This window comes from Nannospalax galili, unplaced genomic scaffold (genome assembly GCF_000622305.1).
Source record: "Nannospalax galili isolate Female #2095 unplaced genomic scaffold, S.galili_v1.0 scaffold1357, whole genome shotgun sequence".
In the NCBI taxonomy this organism is placed as follows: domain Eukaryota; kingdom Metazoa; phylum Chordata; class Mammalia; order Rodentia; family Spalacidae; genus Nannospalax; species Nannospalax galili.
The window spans coordinates 610,167-632,307 of NW_008339987.1; the positions used below are offsets into that span (position 1 = coordinate 610,167).

At 52.5% G+C, this 22,141-nt stretch overlaps 1 protein-coding gene across 1 annotated transcript; it reads left to right on the top strand.

The window, feature by feature from the left end:
* Positions 1 to 799: 799 nt before the first annotated feature.
* On the top strand, positions 800 to 16,155 carry Bpifb3 (BPI fold containing family B member 3). The gene is made up of 16 exons (XM_008834837.1): positions 800 to 928; positions 2,410 to 2,535; positions 3,236 to 3,392; positions 4,954 to 5,058; positions 5,397 to 5,537; positions 6,582 to 6,645; positions 7,811 to 7,871; positions 8,446 to 8,537; positions 8,645 to 8,824; positions 10,237 to 10,290; positions 12,187 to 12,357; positions 12,850 to 12,917; positions 14,017 to 14,059; positions 14,787 to 14,850; positions 15,334 to 15,410; positions 16,126 to 16,155. Exons 2-16 carry the CDS (start codon positions 2,421 to 2,423, stop codon positions 16,153 to 16,155), a joined length of 1,422 nt encoding a protein of 473 aa, XP_008833059.1. The 5' UTR covers positions 800 to 928; positions 2,410 to 2,420.
* The last annotated feature ends 5,986 nt before the right edge of the window (positions 16,156 to 22,141 follow it).

Here is a 22,141-nt window from a genome sequence, read left to right on the forward strand (position 1 = left end):
TCCCATTCAGGGCATCCTACCACCATATTGAGTATCCTCTGCTCCACCGGCGCCCTTCTTGCTTTATTTGTATTTCTAGCTATGGACTAGTTCTGCACATGTGTGCGTGTGTGTTTTCCCTCCAGATATGTGTGTCCATATGATGTTGCCACTCCTTGAAATGCAAGTCCAAAATCTGGACTGCTATAAGTGGACCTGGTAGACGGGATGAGGAAAAAGAAGGAAAGCCCCTTGCTCTGGGTGTTCTGCTGACAGTATGTTAATGAGAGCATGCTGGCTGTCTTCAATTAAATGAATTGCATGACGAAGATTAATTTTACCCGCTGCTGTCATTTTTTAACTGAAATGTTGAAGAATGTGGCAGCCCCAGGGGGCAGGGCTGCTCTGTTCACAGGGACACCCCACATCTGATTAACAATAGGTGCTCCCTGACTGACTGAATGCCCATGCACCATTCTCCTGTTCTTGCTTGCTCTGGAGTCCTGGGCATCTGTGGGTTGGATTGGTAGCCCTCCCCAGGCAGGCCCTAGTCCCTCTCTCCAGGCCTGGGGCTTCTTCATGTAGGCCTGGGACTGTGTTAGAGATCAGAAGGCCCAGTGGCCTTAAGCTTCTTCCTTCTCACCAGGCCTTTGTGAGGGGCAGGTGGGGGAGGCAGGTTGGACCCTGTGGTAGCTCTTGGGAACCTGGAAGGCGCTCCATGGGAGCTGAATGGGGGTAGCAGAGCTCCACCTGCCCCGGTGAAGAAGAGAGACCGGCCTCTGCAGCCCCTGTGCCTTCCTTCCCGCCCCTGGGCACCGACCCCAGCCCCTGGCTTTCCCTGAAGAAGGAAGGCTTAGTTCAGGCCCTTGGGGAAAACCGCAGTTTGCTCCTGACATGACATATTGACGGGTTTCTGGCGACTGTGCCCCCTTTGTGTCCCCAAGCTGCTGTGGGTATATAAGGGCTGCCCCTGGGCTCAGGTGTGGAAGACCTGACAGGAGGCTGGGAACCCACCTGCTGAGCAGCAGGAGCAAGTCGGTAAAGTGACCACAGGTGGCCTGGCTCCATCTTGATCCCCTCCTGTCCAATCTAAATAATGGGCACAGAATGAATTACCCCAAGAGGGGCCTGGGGGGAGGGTACTGGGAGGGCAGCAGGAGGGAAAATGCCATTGTACAGATCTGGGACCCTTGTTGTAGACGGGTCCTGGCAGGGCTGGGTAGGGTGGGGGCAGAATCGTCCCTGGATAGGCCTCTAGGCCAGCCCCTCTTTCGCTAAGTGATGGCCTTCTACCATGATGGTATTTCCTTCTGTGAGAGACCCTAGGGTGACTGCTACTCAGGGACATACCTTAGCAAATAGGATGTACAGTCAAGATTGCTGCTGGGTCATGTGTTGCACAGATAGCTTTGTGCCAAGGAGAGTACGCCTGCTCTGTGCTGACCCAGCCCACACCAGAGCCCAAGGCTCGGCAAGTGAGGAACTACTAGATCCCTCGGCAGGTGCCCTTCCAGCACTTATGGGAAGCTGAGTAGAGGCTGGAGGTGGTTCCCTATTTCCTGCAGCTCACAACCATGGCCAACAAGGACACAAGTACATTTGCATGGGTACAAATTATGATCAGTGCCTTAAATATTCCAATGATGGACAGGATTCCAGACAAGGTAAGAGGAGAGGCTCCTCTCAGAAGGTGGTGATTAGTCCATGATGCTGAGTGAGCCTTCTTAGCAGTAGGAGAAGCATGTGCAAAGGCCCTGGGATGGGGGTGGGGGACTTGCTATGGTTAAAACCAAGGAGGTCCCAGAGGTTTGTGGATAATGGTGAGGAGCCCTGGGCTTTATGTCACAGGCAGTGGGAACCACTGAAAGGTTTCAGCCTGGTGGGGTGAGGGGATAGATGGATGGACATGTGACTAGGTGGGCAGATGTGGAGCTCTGTTAAGAGAATCTGTTCTATGGATTTCTAACCCACTATACTCTGTTCTTACCCCGTTTCCCTTTTCAGTAACAATTGGCATGAAGGTGGGGAGGAGGGAGAACAGGGACATGTTCGGCTAAGTGTTCCTTGACCCTGATCAACCACTCCTTCTGAAATGGCCTCAGGAGCCACCAGGGAAGCAGTCTGTAACCAGAGCTCCCTCCTCGATTGTCCCAGAGAACCCAGCTGAGACTCTTCGACCCTGCTAGGCCCATGGAGCCACATGACAACTTTTAAGTAATGTGGATTCAAACTGGTGCTCTTGGCCCTACCACTTGTTACCTCTGTGGCCTCAACAGAGTTCCCTCCAATCTCTGGGTCTCAATTTTCACATCTGTGAAATGGGATCCAATGGGCAAAGGCTGTGGAAGCTGCACTGGGCAGTGTACTGACAGTGATGGAGAGCAGGAGGGAACAGCTGGGTGCGAGGTGGCTCTTCTTCCAGCCCTCTAGGTGTGACGCTGATGATGTTGGGTGTCTATACCCTGCTTCTACTCTGGGGCCTGGCTGTTCCAAGTCAGGGGCTGCTTGAGAGGGTGGGCACGCTTGCCCGGATTGACAAGGATGAACTGGGCAAAGGTGAGCCTGAGACAGGTGGGCAGGCCGAGGGGGGTGGGGGCGGTATCTGGCTGTAATTGTCTGCATCAGATACTTGCGAGCTGAGGATACCAGCGCTCAGCAGCACATGGTCCTGGAGGGGCTGGGTGGCCCTCTGGAGGCTTCGGCCTGCTCCCCAGCTCCTTCATTATTTTCCTTTCCTCTGAACAGAGGGCAAGGCTGTTTAGGTGGTGGCTGTGTGGGGCTGCTTGGCGCTGGATCATAGAGTCAGACTGTGGTACCCCAGGAGGATTTGGATCACTCTGCAGCACCATCAAAGACCCTGGTGGTGGCCGTAGGTGCCCTCTTCACTGGTTCCTCTCTCTTTTTTGGTGCTGCAGGGTAGCCCTGGGATCCAGAGCCTGAGCAAAATAAAGACCCCACATATGATTTGCTCTGACTTTGGGCAAGTGTCTGCTCTTCTCTGGGCCTTGATTTACCCATCTATAGAAGGGGTTGTTAGGCTGTACTCATTCATCCCAGACACTCACTGGGCACCTTTTGTGTACCAGGCAGGGTCGGTGGTCTCTGGCACCTCAGTAGGGGGAGTTCCCAGCCCTTGAGTGTGACTGGGTCAATCCAATGAAAACTAAACTGAAGGTCAGAGGAAAGGGCAGCTGCCATGGTCCTAAGACTGGATCAGCAGTTTCTAGAACCTTCCTACTTCCCACCCTCTCTCTAGCCATCCAGAACTCGCTGGTTGGGGGACCCATTCTTCAGAATGTGCTGGGGACAGTGACATCGGTGAACCAGGGCCTCCTAGGTACAGGAGGGCTACTTGGAGGCGGTGGCCTGTTGAGCTACGGGGGCATCTTTGGCGTTGTGGAGGAGCTGGCAGGGTGAGGCTTCAGGGCTCCAGAAGTTCCCTGCAAGAAGGTTTATCTCTCATTTGCCTTGGGAAGGAGGGGAGAGGGACTGTGACCGCTGGCAGGCAGTACAAGAGGTGCTGGGAGGCAGTGGAAATAATTACTAGAGTCTGGCAGGGCAGGAATTGATGCATGTCATCGTCGTTCAGGGTCTGGGGCTGAAGGCAACTCTCATTACTTGCTGTGTGACCCCGGGAAGGTTGCTTGGTCTCTCTGGGCTGGCTTCCTTCCTCAGCAGTTTATGTCTGCTCTGAAGACTCTGGTCCTTCCCCACCTTCAGAAGTCTAGGGACATGCCATTCCATACATTTTACTGGCTTGTCCTTGTCACTCTGGTAGATTTTAAATCCTGGGAGAGGTGGAATTTTTGTCTGGGTTGTTCATTGGAGAGTCCCCATTTTATCAAAAGGGCTTTTTGATGCTTTAGCAGAATGGGTGCCATCAGGGGTTTCAATGTGACCTTAAGCACCATTGATAAATCCCTCCACCCAAATGCAGAGGTGAGACAAGTGTCAATTCAGGTCACAGGTCGGTGGGTGGAAGCCTTGTAGGACAGATTCTGCCCCGCTCACCCAGCCACAGAGGGTATCATGTTTGTGTGTCTGATCACAGGCCGTGCTTCCTGGCCGTGGTTGGAGTGAATTAGAGGAGCTGGTCAGAGGATGGAAGGAGCACAGGGCTATGAAGACAGAGAAGGCTGGGGGCCAGGTCTCCAAGCAGCACCCACATCCACAAAGGGGGCTGGTAATATGGCAGACAGTGATTAGTTTTACCGTGCCACTCTGTGGTACACTTGCCAATGTCTTGGTTTTACCCATGTGGACACAGACCTGCAGCATGTGGCACACCAACGGTCATTTGGGTAGTCACAGTGCAGAGGTGTGAAGTATCCAGCTTGGACTGGCTGTCCTGTGATTCCAAAACAGCATTAATCTGGGTTGAGCAATCCGAGTAAAGCCAGGCTCAAAGTGAGAGCTCAATAGAGGCTACTGCTGTTGTTAGATTCTGTATCTTTCCACCTCTCCCACATTAGAATCCTTCACTGAGGTAGCCTCATGTCCTTGACTCAAGGAGCTTGTAGGGTGCCATAAAGGTTGCTGTGACAATCCCCTGAGCTCAGGCAGGGCTGGAGGCTGCTGGCTGAGAATCAGGAAGATAGACTTCCTGGCAGAGGGGATGCCTGGATGAAACCAGGAAAGCCAGGAGGACTCAGATAGTTGGGGGAGGATGCTGAGTTAAAGGGAGTCAGGGGAGGGTGCTTTAGACAGTAATAGTGGGAATGAGGCTGGTGGGTGCTGGACTGAGGAGTTGCTTGTGAGGTGTGCTCCAGCCTGGGGCTGTAGATGGAGCACAGTGCTACTCACGGAGACCAAATCAGGGCTGAACCTTTCAGATAGGGTCAGGCCTTCCACCGTGGGGCCTGGGTTATGTTACTGAGCACAGACTGTATCTGGACCCTGCCTGCTCAGGGTCCGTCCAGGCCCTGGGGATTGTGGGAGTGGGCAGCCCACTTCACTCCTCTCCTCCCTCCCCAGGCTGAAGGTAGAGGAACTTACTCTGCCCAAAGTGTCGCTCAAGCTGCTGCCAGGGTTTGGGGTGCAGCTGAGCCTGCATACCAAGGTTAGCCTGCATGGTTCCGGGTAAGTGTGTCCTTGGGGCTCCTAACCCACTGTCCCCGCCGCCCCTGCACTGCTTCCTCCAAGGGCCCCCACCCTATTTCCCAAGGGCTCTCCTCTATTCCCTTTCCCTAGAGAACACCACCTTACTAGACCCTGGCTTCCATCACACTCCTCAGGCCCTCTTTCACTGTCTGAAATGGGGAGGAGGGCAGCACAGACGCATGGGGACCAGACTCCGCCTTTCCCCACCGGGGTCTCCCAACCATCCACAGGACCAAGGGCTGGGTAGATGTGATCTGGGCATAACGGGGTGGGTGAGGTGTGTCAGCCAGGTCAAATTCACTGTGGTGGTCTCGCAGACCTCTGGTGGGCCTCCTGCAGCTGGCAGCCGAGGTAAATGTGTCCTCGAAGGTGGCGCTGGGCATGAGCCCTCGGGGGACACCCATCCTGGTCCTCAAGCGCTGCAGCACACTTCTGGGCCATATCAGCCTGATGTCAGGGTGAGTTGCTGCCACGGCCCAGTTCATTCGCACTGTGCATTTTGCACCCTGCCAGAGACCATTGCATCACGCAGCCCCTTGGTTCAGCCCTGACCCATGGCCCAGGCAACAGCTTGTGACACCTACTCCTGGGCAAGGTCCTTCTCTTGTCCCTGGGATCCCACTTACAAACACCTTCACATCCACCTCTTCCTGTGGGGTGCTCAGGACATGGTGGTCTTGCCCACACTTGTATCCAACCTCACTCCTGTGAGACAACAGAATCCACAGAGGATGAGGGTCCTGGCCAAGGTCTCACACACACAGATGAAGCAGGCATGGAGATGTGCTGGTCTCTGACCACCTCCTTATCCTCCCCTGACCCATTCCGCCTCTCTCTCAGGCACTGTCTGCATCCCAGGTCCATCCCTATCTTGTTGACTCCTTGTTAGCTCCAGGAATAGGGTGGTAGTCCTCTGTCCAGAAGGGGTTTAACCAGGCGATTGCAGATGGGAGCTTTGGTTCCTTAAATTCCAGGGGCTTTGTCCCTCCTCTTCTCTGGGCTGGGGTGCTCTGGAGGGAGTAAACCTAGGATACTGCTTCTCACCTGCCATGTGACTGTAAGAGAGGGACCCTGTACCACCATGGTCTCCACACAGGTCTGAGCCCGTCTACAGACAATCCTAATCTTCAGACCATCCACTCAGCATTCATTCATTCATTCATTCATTCATTCATTTTTTGAGACCAAGGCTGAGTGAAATACTGCTGTAGACCTAAATGTCCCTCGTCTACAAATGTCAGGTGAGAAAGGGCATCAGACTCTTACGGAGCACAGGCTGCACAGTAGACATGTGTGGGCTTCTCTTCAGTCTGGCAGTAGCACACAGTGGGGCGGGACTGTACAACCAGACAAGCTAAAGCACTGGGTCCCATGGTGAGGCGGGGCTAGGGCTTAAACCTGGGTTCCAAAGCCCCAGCTAACCCCACCAAAGGAGGAGACAGGAGAAAGGCAGAGCCCCAGTCCACCTGTCCCACCATCCATCCTCACATCTCCTCACCCAGGCTGCTGCCCACACCGATCTTTGGGGTTGTAGAGCAGATGCTGTGCAAGATGCTGCCTGGACTGGTGAGTGTGGCCCCTGGTAGGGTCTTTCTCCTCTCCAGGACCCCACCCTGCCATGCCTGCTAGCCTGGGTCATGGGATACAGTTCCCTCAGACCAGCAGCCTGCGTTAGAGACCCTGGGGTTCAATCTGAGTCTCCTCTCTCTGCTCTGTTTGTACTGTTTGTTTTTTTTTTTAATGGCCAGCTTTATGTTTTTCTTTATATTATCTTTAAATTAAAACCTTGTCACTAGATTTGAAGCAGGGATTTGAGATTGACAGCCCTGTCTAAAGTGCCACACATACAGATTCCTATGTCCTAGACAAAAGAGAGGTTTAATCACTTACGGTGGTGTCCCAGGTCCATTTCTGGCCATGCTTCTGTGGGGGAACAATCCATAGTGCCTCTTCCAAGCCTGGTTCATTGAGGGAGAAGATATTATGGGCTGGAGTCCCACAGCAAGCCAAGGGCAGCCAGCCAGTGTCCCTGAGCCCTGGTAAAGAGCACCTTGTGGGTGGCAGTGGATGGAGGCCAGGGGTCTGCCCTGAGCTGCAGGAGGTAAATGTTGCTACCAGAGGGGACAGGCTATCTCCTGTGGATTCAGGGTGGTCCCTCAATGGGCCCTGGGGCTGAGTCCACAAGCTGGCTGTGTGCCAGGAGTGCTTTGAACATAGAAGTCCTTGTTACCATGCATGGGGGTCATGCTCTGGTCATGCTCCGAGATCAGTGTTGCCGGGTGGCTTCTCTGTGCACTCTTCCCCAGCTGTTCTGTGTCGCAGGTCATACTAGCTGGCTGCCCTCACTCACAATCTTCCTGTTAACTGACTTCAGGGTGCTAGAGTTGGGGGTCCCGGTCTTGAAGTACCCTGGACTCCTGACCTCGGACCTCTGGGGATGGCAGGATGGGCTTAGAATCTCAAAGGGAACAGCAGCCACTTGGCCTTGCCTCAGGGATCCCTGCACTATCTCCATCCCCCACCCCCAGCAACCTTTAGGACTTCCTAATAGGGCCCATGTAACAGGGACGAAGGCTTGGACACCCACTAAGCCCCTTCTTGTCCCCACCCATGTGTTCCTTGGGCCTGTCTCTACACTCCATCTTGCCTTGGGGCCCAGCACCACAGAGCCAGCTGCCTCAAGCACAGTGGACCCTTATCTCTCCTGTGACATCTTCCTCCTCCCACACAGCTGTGCCCTGTGGTAGACAGTGTGCTGAGCGTGATGAACGAGCTCCTGGGGGCTACACTGAGTAAGTTGGGGCCCAACTCCTCCTCTTTGTGCCTTCTGCCTGCCCTCTCATCTTGCCATTGGGCAGTGGCCATGGAAGAAAGTGGGGGGAAGGGAGACAGACCTTTTACTTCCTCCTCAGATTGTCCACTACACTCTGGGGAGTGTGTACACTAGTGATCTCTACCTGCTGACTACTGTAGACCAGGGCTTATTGAATGCTCAGGGGCAGAGCAGGAGGAAAAGGTGGAGACAGGAGCTGCAGCCATGGCCTGGCAGCTCAGGGGACCCAGTCTAAAGGGCCTCTGCACTCAGGAAAGTGTGACAAGACACAGGACAGAAGTATGGTATTCTGGAGAGGCTGGGAAAGAGACAGAGCAAGCATGGGCCTACTGCACCAGCCCCGAAATGGGAACCCAGGCTTTGCTGCCCTGGCTGTGTAGCCTCAGGCTGAAGGCCCTCCCACGGCTCTGTGAAACACTCAGTGCTGGGTAGAGAACTAACCATCAAGTGCTCAGTAACTGCCAGTGAGGGCTGTCTCTGGAGGCTGGACTCAGAGATCTCCCTGTCTTCTCCCTGCTCCCCGCCCCTTGCAGGCCTGGTACCCCTTGGGGGTCTGGGGTCTGTGGAGTTCACGCTGGCCACACTGCCCCTCATCTCCAACCAGTATATAGAGCTGGATGTGAACGTGAGTGTCTGGAGGCCAGGGTGGCTGGGTCTTCAGGAAGGCTGGAGAGGTAGACAGGGGCACAGCTGAGCAGTCACAGATCCCCTTGTGTGGCTCTTGCCCCACAGCCCATCGTGAAGAGCATAGCTGGCGATGTCATTGATTTCCCCAAGCCACGCCTCCCAGTCGAGGTGCCCCCCAAGGAGGATCACACCTCCCAGGTGACAGTGCCCCTCTACCTCTTCAGCACTGTGTTTGGACTCCTGCAGACCAATGGTGCCCTTGACCTTGACATCACCCCTGAGCTGGTAAGTGGGACATGAAGAGTGGAGTGGGGACTCTGCCCCTGCCTCGGCAGGACTGGTGTGGTGCTGTCCCACTGTCACTCTACACGAAGCCCTGCTGAGACTCTTCTCTGTAAGAGAGAGTTAAGCATGTTGATGGTGTACACGCTGCCACCCACTGTCAGTAACACATCATACCTTGTACTTAGTTAAACCTGTGTAGGACCTCTGAGTCCTAAAGTGGGTGCTCTAGGAAGCCACTTCCAACAGTCAGAACTGGCATAGAAAAAGAAGATAGCTTAAGCTGTTTTTATATTAAAGTGGGAATGATTAACATCACGTCCTCTACTTTCTCAAGAGTAAATTTGAGTCGGAGCAAGGACACTAGGGCTGGACTTTGTGGAAGGTTACTTGCCCATGTTTTGTTCCAGGGCTTCTGAAACCTTCTTGCTTTTATGCCTCCGTGGCTCAGAAGGCCCCACCTCCTGAAGACTCATCAGAAACATTTTCTTGGTCTTAGTCCTCTCCTGAACAGTGAGCTCTGAGCTACCTGGAGGTCTTACCTATGGTTCAGACCCAAAGAAGAGTGTTAGCCTCTCACCTCTTGCAGGCAGGGTCTCCAGGGTACGGAGGTAGACTCTGAGATGCTGAACAGGGTCCTGAGCTTAGAGACAGATGTCTTTAGCTAGGCAAAGGCCAGAGTCTTCAGGTGGGAACACATCTCTAAGTGGTTCAAGGCTATGGCTCTGAGTGTGAACATTGTGATGAGAGGCCACATCTTAGGCTGCCATCATCATTGTGTGTTATCTGAGTCAGGGAATGAATACACCTGCCCTAGGACAGAGTTTAGACAGTGTTCTGACAGGTGGGTGTGTGCAGTCAGGTGGGGCTACTATTGCTTAGTAACCTGGTAGGACTGTGGGAACCATCATCCAGTTACCGCAAGGGTAAGGGCTCAGTTCCACTGTGACCACAGTCCCCAATATTTTAGCCAGAAACTGATGTGAAGCACCCTGATTTATAAAGACAGGACAATGTCATATTTGTGAAAGGACCACTGGGGCAACAGGCTAGAGTGCCTGGGACAATCCTGCACTTTTCAATGTGGCTCTGGCAGCATGAAGAGGGGCCCGACACCAGCCTGCCCAGTTGCACAACCTGGTCATCATTAGCCTGGTGACCCTGGGGAAAAGCGCTAGCATCTTGTGTGTGAAGTGCGAACAGCCAGCCCTGCAGCTTAGCTGCTGTGTGGACTGTGTGTGGGAAGCCAGGCAGAGCCCTCAACACAGGCACAGACAGGCTCAGCCGTCACAGGCTAGGAATTGATGGGCATATTTGAGGTCAGTGGAGGCAGGACGGACAAACCACCAGGCTCACATCCCCAGGGATCCCTTTCCTTCGGTGCTCACTTCACTTCCTGTTGCTCTCACATCCAGGTTCCCAGGAATATCCCACTGACAACTACTGACCTGGCAGCTTTGGCCCCCGAGGTGAGTGGCCCTCTTGTGGGTTTTCACCAGTGTAGCTCTTTCCTCACAAGCTTGAATGGACCCCAGAATCTTTTCCAGGGTGGCTCTCCAGGGACCTGCAATTGAAGTTGAGTCCGAATTCACACAAAAGCATGAGAGACTAACACCACATCCTTTACTGATAGAACAACTGGCTTAGAGGGTGCCCTAGAGTCACCTGAGCACCTGTCCGATGGCTGCTGCTACTCTAACAAGCAGAGAACAGGAGAGTTACTTAGGTTACTGGGCCCTGTGGTCCTTCTAGCTGCTCTTGATCTTCTCTGTCCTGGAAAGGCAAGGGGCAGGAGTTGGGGAGGTGGGAATAGTAGGCACGAGTATGTGATCCCAGGACCCAGCTCCCCAGTAATTCAAATGAGATCAGACCCATCACCATCCAACTGTGAGAATCAGAATTTGTACTGAAGTTGAAATGACCACTATCAGGGTTTTAGGTAGCAGCAGTCTGAGAGGGGTTGGACAGAAGAACAGGAGGATGCGGGTAACCCCTGAGTTAGGGTGTGGAGGACAAGGCCTGTGAGTCATTGAAGGGGGTGATTCAGTGTCCTCAGGGTTCAAGGTGGGACTTATACTTCTCTGAGTATCTGGGCTGAAGAGTAGAGGAGGCTCAGGAAAGGAAGCAATCTGGGATTAGACCAGGAGACCTTCCTAAAGGCAGATGGTAGAAGGAAATGGGTTGCGTGGTAGAGGTGGTGGGGAGGCCCATGGGTGCAGCTGATCTGGGTCCCTCCAGTATGGGGAACTGAATCGGGGCTCTGGAGCCTGAAGTGATCGGCCTCCAGTTGCTGGCCTTGGCCACTGCATAGCTCAATCGCCCCACCCTATGAGGGGGCGTCTGGTTCCACGACTTCAGGTCCAGGGAACTCTCAAGGGTGGAATCTCGAGATTCTCCATGTTGATGATTCTGTAAGTTGGGGAGTCAGGGCTCGAGGCACTGACCCTCCAGTTTCCAGTATGCAGGTATCCTAAGGACTGTGCATGTTCTAAGCAACTGTGAGGTCCTGATTCCATTGTTTCTTGAAGGCCATGATGTGACTAGGAGACTCAGAATGGGCTTACTGTGTGCTTCTTGCCACTGAGCATTACTATATACCAGGCCTGGAGCAAAGGGTGGCAGGTGGATTAAAGCCCAGAGCTCTGAGGGTGTGATGCTGGTGGGGGCAGCAAATATTGCAGTGCTGGCGACAGAGTTGGGGCATGGGCTGTTTTCCCAAGGGAAACCCTAAGGTGAGGTGCTGGAGGAGGTGAGAGAAGCCATGTGATTCCCCCAGGGAAGAATTTCCAGAAACAAGGTGTAGCAAGTGCAAAGGCCCAGAGACGGCAGGTGGCAGGAGCACCTATCTCACGCTGGTCCCTCTGTTGCTCCTCTGGCCCGGTTGACCCACACTGCTGCCTCAGGTCTGCACAGTTATTCCCAATTAGTCTTGAAAGAGGAGCGCTTAAGTCAGCAGGGGTGGGGGAGGTGACAAGGAGGGGAGAGGACCTGCCAAACAGGGTCTCCGTGCTTGAACATTTTTGTTGTTTTGCTTTTGAAACAGCCTCACGTAATCCAGGCTGGTCTCAAATTTCTGATCTCCCTGGTTCTGCCACCTGAGTACTGGGATTGCAGGTATACACCACTGTGCCCAGCTTCCTTGGGGAGGATTTTGCCTCTCTCTGAGACATAGTCTGATTTGGTAGCTCCACGGGTTAGGGTCTTGCAACCTTGATGAGGCAAAGTTCCTGCTATCCGAGGTCAGGCTGTAACCTCACAGACTAGCATGGTGCCTGGTACCCAGGAGATGCCCTGTGAGTGTTTGACTGATTGATTCTAACACTGCAGCTGCCTTCATGCACCGTGCTCTTCTCTTTCTTTCTCAGGCCCTAGGGAAGTTGCCCCCTGGGCAGAACCTCCTACTGTCACTGAGGGTGACGAAAGCACCCATGGTCCTACTGCAGAGCAAGAAGGCCACCGTCTCTATCCCGGCCACCATCCATGTGCTGTCCTCTGTCCCTCAAGGAACTCCTGTAGCCCTTTTCCAGCTGAATGGGGTGAGTGGCTGAGGGATGGGAAGGGAGCCCCATGTGGTACAGTGCAGCTCCTATCATCTCTGCACTAGGCCCAAGCACCACCTAGCTTAATGACAGCCCCTAATATTCCCCTGGCCTGACAGGCCAATTCTGTTTCCCCAAACCTCCCTGGAGTTGCTCCCTCTTATCCTGCTTCTGTTTCGCTGTCTCCTGGGGAAACTGCCACCCCCTGGCCTCTGCCTGCCTGTCACAGCCTGCCTTACTCCTGTGACTGGCCTGTCTCACAGTCCCTTCCCGCCTGCCCTGGCCCCTTCTCAGCTGTCTATCTAGGTTAGCTCAGGTACCCTTTACTAGAGAGCCTCCCCTTGCTCCTCCTCCAAGCTTCTGCACCCCCAGAGCCCAGACAGCTCCAGACACACAGTAGGACCACTGTGGCCTATGGCAGGAATGGTCAGAGGCTCACCTGGCAACCAGGCTGAGTCAGGAATAATGTCTGCCTGCTTTTTCCCTCAGGTTCTGATGCTAAACTCCCAGCTGTCTCCGTCTACCACCAAGCTACATGTGTCCCTGTCCCTGGAACGGTAGTGTGGGGTCCTGGGGACAGAGTCAGGGATTGGCTAAGCAGGGGCCACCCAGCATTTGTGAGCATCATGAAGCCAGCCGCTCATCCCTCTTCAGGGGCTACGGGAGGGGATGTGGTGGCCACCACACTGATGAGGCAGCAGGGCTCAGAGTAGGTGACCATATGTGAAGTTCTTCACTGTTCCCTCTGCTCAGAGCCTGGCTCTAGAGGCAAGCCTGATCCAGGACACGGAAGCTGAACCTGCATGTCATCAGCCTAAGGCTGACCATAGGGACAGGAGTCTTAGAGTCCTGGAAGATGTTTCTGCCTACCCTGGACTCCTTAGATTTCTCATCTCCCATCCCATGGTAACTAGGTTTCAGGAGGATCCAAATAGCTGAGATGAAGGTGGAAGCTCATCCTCCTCACACACACTTATCCCAGCACAGCACTTTACAGTTTGCAAAGCACACTGACTCACACTTACACAGTGGGCCTGTGGTCTGGGGCTCCATGTCCAGCAGGTGCACTGGCATGGCAAGGCCTCTCTGTCCCCTGCCGCAGTTGCAGGTGTCTCTGTCCTGAGCCACTGTGCACCTGGCTGCATAGCAGTGCACACCTCAGGCCCCCATGGATCCGTGATGCCCTCTTCCTCCACCAGGCTTACTGCCTGGTCGCCACTGCCTCCTAGTGGCAGTTCATGAGATGAAGATGGGGGCCTTGGCTCATTCTGAACTGCACTTGGCCAACTGAGGTCTATTGGTGTACACTGACTTCCATTAGTGAGTACCTGCTGTATGCAGGGTGCTCTATGTACAGTGTCAGGCTAGGGAAAGGCCACTCATTCACCCAGACATCTGGGAGTCAGACCAAGGCTCCACAGAACCCCAGGATGAGGCTGTGATGTCTCAGATGGGAGGTGAAGTCCCCCAGTCCATTTCGCAGGTAGGACAATAAAGTCCCTCAGCCAAGGCTGGATAGAGATGAGCTGGGCCTGAGCTCTGTTTCCTGTCTCTGGAAAACTATGGTTAGAGTGGGTTGGGGTAGGCTAGGCCAAACAACTTTGGGTAGGGAGTGAGGGGCAGCCAGACCTTCAACATTTCTCTTCTCTCTGCCAGGCTGAGTGTCCAGTTGGCTGCTTCTATTTCCCAACATTTTGATGTAAGTTCCTGGGAAGGAGGAGCTTAGCAGGGGTTGAGACCTTCTGGGATGGGGAGTTGGGGCTGAGTCATGGTCATAACTGCCTTGGTATGGGTTTGGCCTCAGTGTGGGCTAAGCCCCAGCAGACCAGAGCAGGCAAACATCAGGATGGGTGTGCTTGTGTGCGCGCGCGCGCGCGTGTGTGTGTATCAGAGTTCATTTTAGGAAAGCCAATCTCATGCTCTTCCAAAATGTCCAAAACCTCACCAAGATCTAAATTCTGAAGCTTGCAAAAGTCCTGAACTCAGAAGGTTCTAGCATATCAGGACCCCACAGAGCCCTGAGGTTCCCGTTTCTTACAGAGTTCTGAGGTTCTTGAATCTCATGATGATATCAGGTTCTAGAAACATTCTATGGACTCCTAAACTGTCAGGAACTTAATGTCAGACTTCACAGAGTTCTGCTGCAACTGGGCACACTTCCTTTCCCCTTTATCAGGCACCTTTATCCACAACTAGTCCCCACAGAATCTTCTAGAAGGCAACTTCTTCCAGGATCCTGGGCTAAGGGTGAAGCCTGAACAATCAGATTTGTTTTTGATGTTTCTGGTGGCCAGCCCAGCTCTGGGAACCTGTTGCCTGCCTGGAACTGTGTCCTCTACCTTGCTGGAGGCTTCCAGGCCCCAGTTTCCCTCCATGGGGATGGGTCAGAGCCCCATGAAGCCCCTCCCACTCCATCCCTGTTGCAGGCATCCCATCTGGAAGAATGGCTCAGTGATGTGCTCCGGGCTGCCTATGTGCCAAAGCTCAATGGTATGTCTGCTTAGTTCTTCTCTCCCTGGTTTGATGAGGCCAGAGAGGTGTCCATACTCATTTGTAAGATGCAGAAACCGAGGTACCCATTTCCACTCACACAACACTGACCAGCACCCACATCATGCCCTCTGAGCCTCAAGAGCTGACCTTACCCAAGTCCTGCTTAAGGGTCCATGGTCCATTGGGAAACAAACATGTCGACCAGTGGCTAGATCAGAAATGACACAGGACTCAGGCACTGATTCCTCTAGCAGGTGTTACTGAAGGGGAGCCACAGACATAACATAGAAAAGAAATTTTTTGTATTGTTTTGTTTTCTTTGGGTATGGTAGGATGAATAGGAGTTTGCTAATAAGAAGCTGAGTTCCCAAGGGGAGAATGGCTGCTTCAAAGAGAGTGGAAAGATAAAGTCATCAGGGTCTGAAGGTTCCTAGGGTCAGAGGCATCCTTACATTGTTCCCAACAATTCTCTCTTCACAGAGCACCTGGAGGTTGGAATTCCCCTGCCCAAGATTCTCAACATCAATTTTTCCAATTCGGCAGTAGACATCATTGATGTGAGTTTCCCCTGCAAATGGGCTAGATGGACCCCAGACAGGCTTTATAGTTGTGCCCGGAGAGCCCTGTTTGACACTCTTGAGGGACTTCACCCTATGGCCTGTCTCTGCACTATTTCTAAATTGCTCAGAGAATCATAAATCACGTTATCTTAGGAATAGCAAATATATAGTGCATATGTTTATAGTCCTTCCTTGCCTAAGGAATACATTATTAATCAATTACAGAGTTCCTTCTTATTGAGTGTCTTACCTGTAGAAGGAACTTCTGACAACCGCAGAATCAGATTTCCCCAGTTCATGGGTAGCAAATACTTGTGTTAGCCTTTCCTCATCTTGTGCCGGTGGCAGACATGGCTAATAGATCATGGCACTTTTCTGGTCATAGTTCTGTTCGAATCAGCACACTTTGAATCTTGGAAAAGCTCTGGAAGGTGTGCAGGAAAAGTTTCCCACTATTCAGGTGAGGATGAAGGCTAAGGAAATCAAATGTCAAATTTCAAAGTTCTGGTCTCAAACTTTTCTGAGTTAGCAATCTGAACCACATTGTTCACCATTTCCTTATTGGTCACTGGCTCGCCCACTCATTCATTTAATGAATGCCTGCTGGGTTTCAGGTACAGCAGCAACTACAGGGCACAGGTGCCAGGCATGGGTGAGGCAGGGATGTGGGGTGCGAGGTTTGGAGGGCTAATGAGAACCCTTGTCCTTGCAGAATGCCGTTGTGCTGACTGTGGCACCCTGAAGCAGTGTGGTTGCTGCCCTCCCTGTTCACTGCAGAGTCCTGTCTGCCTGCACACTTTGCCTCAGTTTCCCTCTGGGTCTCTAGCCTAGGTTGGTGACAGTGCTCCCTGTGGACCCAGTCCCACCATATCCTCTAGTTCTGTGTCTCTACCTACCTGGATTAAGGGCAGTTGGGCAACTATAGGTCTGTTTCAGAGAGCACACAGCACCCCAGTTTAGCCTTAGCTTCAATAAACCAATCTTAGTCTTGTGCCTGCTGGCTGGTTTGTTCCCTAGTAACACAGAGGCATCCTTGGCCTCCAACTCCAATGACCTCCCTGGTTCTAGGCAAGAGCACTTGGGAGGTAAAGGGGCCTGGAGTCTGGCCAATGCAGTGCTGAGTCCCAAACTTACCTGGCTGGCTTGGGAAGCCTTTGGTCCCTATTCTGCTTTCCATCTCTCCGACTCCATCTCTCCTGGTGTTTTGGACACATCTCGGAATTTTGAAGAATACACAGGAGTTTTCTAGGGAGAAAAGAAGTTGGCACACTATGAAGCAGGGCTCAGCCCTGCCCTGGAGAGACCCCCATTGACTGAGGATGAGACAAGGATGCCTCCAAAACAGGAGAGCTGTGTCAAATGCTCTTGACAAATGTGATGGTCAACTTTATTTAAGTGTGACAAATATCTTAAGGACATTGTTTAAAGGACTTCTTTAGGCGCATGGTTTCAGTCTCGCGGGCTGGCTCCATTGCTATGGACTAGAGCTGGGGCAGACATCATGGTGGCAGGAGTGTGTGTCAGAGGAGGCTGCTTACCATGGAGGCCAGGAAGCAGAGGGAGGGAGTGTCTGTGCTGTGAGCTTTCTTTTTCTTATTTTGTCCGCCTGGGACATCATCTCCAGTCTAAGATGCTACTGACCTTCAGGGTGTGTACCTCCTTGAGTTAATCCTGGACAAGCCCTCATAAAGTTAATCCTGGACAAGTTCTCATAAACACACAGAACAAGTGTTCTTGTTTTAAAAAAGATTTTAAAAAATCGTTTAGTCACCACTCAACCCAATCAAGTTCACAATCAAGATTAACCATGGTAGGGCAGGTAGGTAAACTGAGGCTGGAGAGAGACCTGGCTGGTCTGAGGCCACACAGCAGTTTAGATGGGAAGAAACACTGGGGTCTTGCCTTTTGGTCCTGGGCTCCACTCCACCTCCTCTGAAAACGAGCTTGGTGAAAAATGGCCCATAGGACTTATGGGTGGCTCTGAGCCCATAGGAGCCAAAGAAGTCCTGGTAACTGATTCAGCATCTGGGGCAAGGGTCAAGCCAAGGAGGACTGGAGACTACCTGAAGACCTGTTCATGTTTCCATCCACTCACCTCCCCATTTGTCTCCTTCTCTCCCCTTCCCTCTTTCCCTCCCTTTTCCTCCCTCTCCCTCCCCCACATCCCTGGCCCTGCCACCTGGCATATGCCTTTGCAATGCTGAGGGGCATGTCAGGTTTACCTTCCTCCTCTCTTCCGTGTCTCATGACTCCTAAGTGCAGAAATGAGGTGCTTCTATGGGTGCCCATGTTCAGGCCCACCCCAGCTACTGGCTAGTGGCATGTCCCCGGGCAGGCCATTTCATTTCTACAAGGATGAAACAGTAACGGGAGAGCTGAAGTAACACTCAGGATGAGGCCTCATGAATAAGACGTACCCTTGCCATGTGTCTGTGGCATTGTCCCTCCCCTTTCCAGCCTTTACCCACTCCTTCCTCCACCTGAAGCCTCAAAACCCCTGTCCCTCACAGCATGAGGGGTCTTCTCCATGGCATCTGACTGTCTCACTGTCCCTGACAACCCTTGGTGATAGTCCTCAGTGACAACAGGAAATCATCCAATTCCCACTGGGCAGTCCAAGCAGCCTCCTGCTGCTGCCTGAAAAACCTGAGTTGTTTGGCCTTTGGCTCTGTTTTGGCCCCATGTGCTTTGCTGTACTGTAACAGAATACCCAAGACTGGCCGAGTGACAATGAACAGGAATTTAATGACTCACGATTCTGAAGGCTAAGAAGTCCAAGACCAAGGGGCCAGCATCTGCTGGAGTTCTTGCTGTGTCATCCCATGGTACCCAACAGAAAGACAATGGACAACAGACAATGGCGGGGGGGGGGGGGGGGGGGGGGCCCCGGCAAAGACCAAGGGCCCTGTGTTGGCTTGGGTTTTTTTTGTTTCATCCCGTGGTACCAAACAGAAAGAAGATGGCAAACAGACGGGGGGGGGGGGGGGGCGGGGGAGGGATCCTCATTTCTACTGGAATGGCACTCATCTATCCATGAGGTTGGAACCCCACAAACCCAACACGTTAGAAGCCCATCGTGTTACCTACCTCCAAGCCCCATCACACAGGGAACACAGTCAGTCCACAGAGGTGCTTGTCTGTGACACAGGAACATTATGGTTCTTATCTGGGTCCTTGGAAGGCTAAGCAGTCAGCCCTTGTCAGGTGCTAGGAGAGGAGCTGGCATGTGTGAGTGAACCATAACCTGTGCCAGCTTTACATGGCTATCTGAAACCTCTCCCTAGAGTTTCTCCCTGAGGTGGGCTAGCACCCCTTCCCCCACCCATGGGGTACTCAGGGTCTGTGGCTGTGTGGCAGGCAGGACCAGGGCTGTATCCATCTGATGGTCCCTACCCTGGTCTTATTCTTGTACTTGACCTAGAACTCCTCAAAGTCAGGGACAAAGTCAGCTGAATCATAGTGAATTCTGTGGCCATGTGTGAGTGCGGGAGCACACATGTATCAAGCACTTACTATATACTGGATACCATGCCAGACACTTACCATTCCACAGGGCATTGAATTCCATGGTGCCTAGAATTGGTGGGGGTTTCCATGCTGTTCCAGGCCCACGTGTTGAAGCCTGATCCCTAGCTTGTGGTGCTATTGAGAGGTAACTGGGTCACAGGGTGACTAGTCTTAGTCCACAGATAGGTTCAGAGCTGGGCCCAGTTGGAGGAGGTCGGCCACTGGGGCTGTGCCTTTGAAGGGTATACCTTGTCCCTGCCTCCTCCCTTGCCCTCTCTGCTTCCTGGCCTTCTGAGGTGAACAGATTTCCTCCTCCATGCCTTTGCTACAGGCCTAAAAGCAGCTAACCACTGAAACCTTTGACCATGAGCTAAGAGGAATGCTTCCTCCTTTAAGTTGCTTTCCCCAGGTATTTTGTCACAGTAATGGAAGGTCTGACAGTGCATACTTATTTTACAATTAGGAAATGCAGGCTCTGAGAAATGGGATTAAGTGGTAGAAGCAGAAAGTTTGTGCCTCAAACAAGATGCTGTTGACCTAATTCTAAAGCCAGGGCCATTCATTGTTATGCTATCAATTAATTAATTATTAATTAATTAATTACTAAGACAGGGTTTCCCTCTAACTCCAGATTGGCCTCTATCTCACAGAGATTCCACTGCCTCTGCCTCTTGAGTACTGGGATTAAAGGCATGTGCCGCCACACCTGGCTGTGATGCTATTTATTACACACTAAGGACCAGGTATAGTTCTATGTAATTTGGGTTTCTTATGTCATCAACTTCTTGAATTAGCCCTGCTTTTTAGGAATTGTTGAGGAAACTGAGGCACAGGGAAATTAAGTTATAAGCCAATGTTATATAGGTAGTGACAAAGTCAGGATTTGAGTTCAGCTCCCACCCTCTGCATCTCCAGAGCCCAGGCTTTGAACCTCTACTTGTAGGGTAGAGAATAGGACAGGGCACAAAGGGGGCCCCTGTGAGTAGCCCCCCATGAAATGGCTGTTCCTGAGGGGAGCAGTGCTGAAGGGAGGGGTCCATGGTGGAGTTGAGGCTGTTTCCTATCTCAGCAGGCCCTGTGTGACCCAGTACACACTTTTGGCTCCCTGCGTGGCTGGGTCACCTTCAGGGTGAGTGACTTCCCAGGGACTCTAGATGTCCTTCGGCCATACCCACCACATGCCCTAGCTCTAGACAAAGGGCCTTTTGGATACTAAGCCCAGATGATCTCCCTGGCGCCAGGCTGTACTAATCCTCCCAGGATGGCCAAGGTGGCCCCAGGGGACAGACCAGCTTCAGGGCCACCAGTTCAGGGTCTCTGAACTGAACAGTAAGAAAGCCCGAGGGACTGACAGCAGTTACCCTCATGTAACTCCTGTCCTTGACCCTCAGCAGGCTGCAGCTGAGCTGTCCTCTTGGATTTTATATCAGTTTAAAAGGTGGTTGATATATTTGCTTAATAAGCATTTGTGTCATAATTCCTTGGGAGTCTGGTAGTAGAGAGCCTCATTTTACACAAGGGAGGCCCAGAGGCCCAGTGACATAGTATCATCATCTGCAAATGTCACTCCTAATTTCCCTGTGACACAGAGATGGTGATGGACGCATAGGGAAGGAAAGACATTGTCTGAGCTGGTGCTCAGAGTGGGTTGGAAGAACCTATTTCACACAGGGCGGCTACTCTCCTTGTGGGACAGTTTCCTGGGGATTCAGGCACATTCTGGGCGTTTCTTATCTAATCCTTCACAAACTGCGAGAAAGGGCCCCACTGTGCAGGGCCAGACTGAGGCCAGGGAGGAGAAGGTCACCCTGGCTGAGAGGGCAAACTCCAGTCCTAGAGCTCTTCTGACCCTCATGGGAGACAAGCAGCCTACCCGAGGACTTCTTCCTCACACCCCACATGGCCTCATGGATCCTTTAGGGACTCTGGACAATGAGGATAAGAAAGCCCCGTCAGAAGCTGTGTGTTCTCAGCCTTATGGGCCAGGATGGTTTTATTCTGATGGTTATCTTACTCCTAAGCAGGCAGAGGGCTGCAGAATTCATGCCCACACTGTGCCCTTAGCTAGTTTTTTATTTATTTATTTATTTTTTTCTGAGACAGGGTCTTCCTGAAGCCCCAGCTGGCCTGGAGCTCACTATGTAGACCAGGCTGGCCTTGAACTCACATAGATCTGCCTGCCTCTGCCTCCTGAGTGCTGGGATTAAAGGCATGCCCCACCACACCTGGCCCCTTAGCTAGTCTTTTAATGTACCTGCTGCAGATGGAGAAACTGAGTCACAAAGAGGGGCCAGCTCAGGGAAACAGATGATGCTTGGCAGGACTTGATGTAAATGCCACTGGTCTGCCTTTAGAGTCCTGCTAGAGGCTGCTGGGTGGGGGGCGGGGCGGGGGGAGAAGCACCTTCCAGGGGCTGGAGAGATGGCTCAGTGGTTAAGAACACTGACTGTTCTTACAGAAGACCTAGGCTCAAATCCCAGCACCCATGTGGCAGCTAACAACTGTCTATAACTCCAGTCCCAGGAGATCTGACAGCCTGTCTTCCATGGGCACTGCATGACATGGGTGCACCTACCTACATGCAGGCAATACACGCATACACATAAAATAAAAATAATAAATAAAAATATTAAAAAAAAAAGAAGCACCTTCCAGTGGAGGACTGGCAATGCAGGCCCAAGACTGCCGTTGGCAGGAAAGAGAACATCCTGGCCTCTTGCAGTAGCTGGTGGCGGGGTTGGGACTGGAGGAGGTGGCAATGACCAGATGTAGAAATAGGACCTATTCTGGAGCTGGATGTGGGGAGCAAGAGGCCTTGGTGAGTGCCCAGGCCTGGTAACTGGGCCTTTGCTGGGCTGGGAGCTGGGTATATTCCAGGTTCTCCTGGAGAAATGACATGTCAGATGGGGTCCAGGGATCGATGGATAGTCCAGAGGGAGAATGAAAGACATGCTAGACAGCAAAGCTGTCACATGCAAAAGCCCAGAGGCAGGGAAGCCAAGGGGGACAAGCGGTAGTTGGAGGTAGAAATATGAGGAGAGGAGATGTTGGGGAACCCTGCTGTTAAGGTCAGCTCCTTTCTCAGCAGGGGCTTCCTGCCTGACTTACCTGGAAAGTGCCGCCAAGCATGGATGCTTGACTTCATTTGAAACATGACCTTTGGCATAGTTACCTGCAGTAAAACTACCCCCAGGTTTTTTCAATATGATAATTAGGCATTT

What these genes read in the sequence shown, in the direction of transcription:
- Bpifb3 (XM_008834837.1), top strand. Translation starts at nt 2,421, where the DNA reads ATGATGTTGGGTGTCTATACCCTGCTTCTACTCTGGGGCCTGGCTGTT. An exon ending in GTTGTGGAGGAGCTGGCAGG is followed by an intron (nt 3,393 to 4,953) that starts GTGAGGCTTCAG and finishes CTCCCTCCCCAG; the next exon opens with GCTGAAGGTAGAGGAACTTA. An exon ending in ATATAGAGCTGGATGTGAAC is followed by an intron (nt 8,538 to 8,644) that starts GTGAGTGTCTGG and finishes CTTGCCCCACAG; the next exon opens with CCCATCGTGAAGAGCATAGC.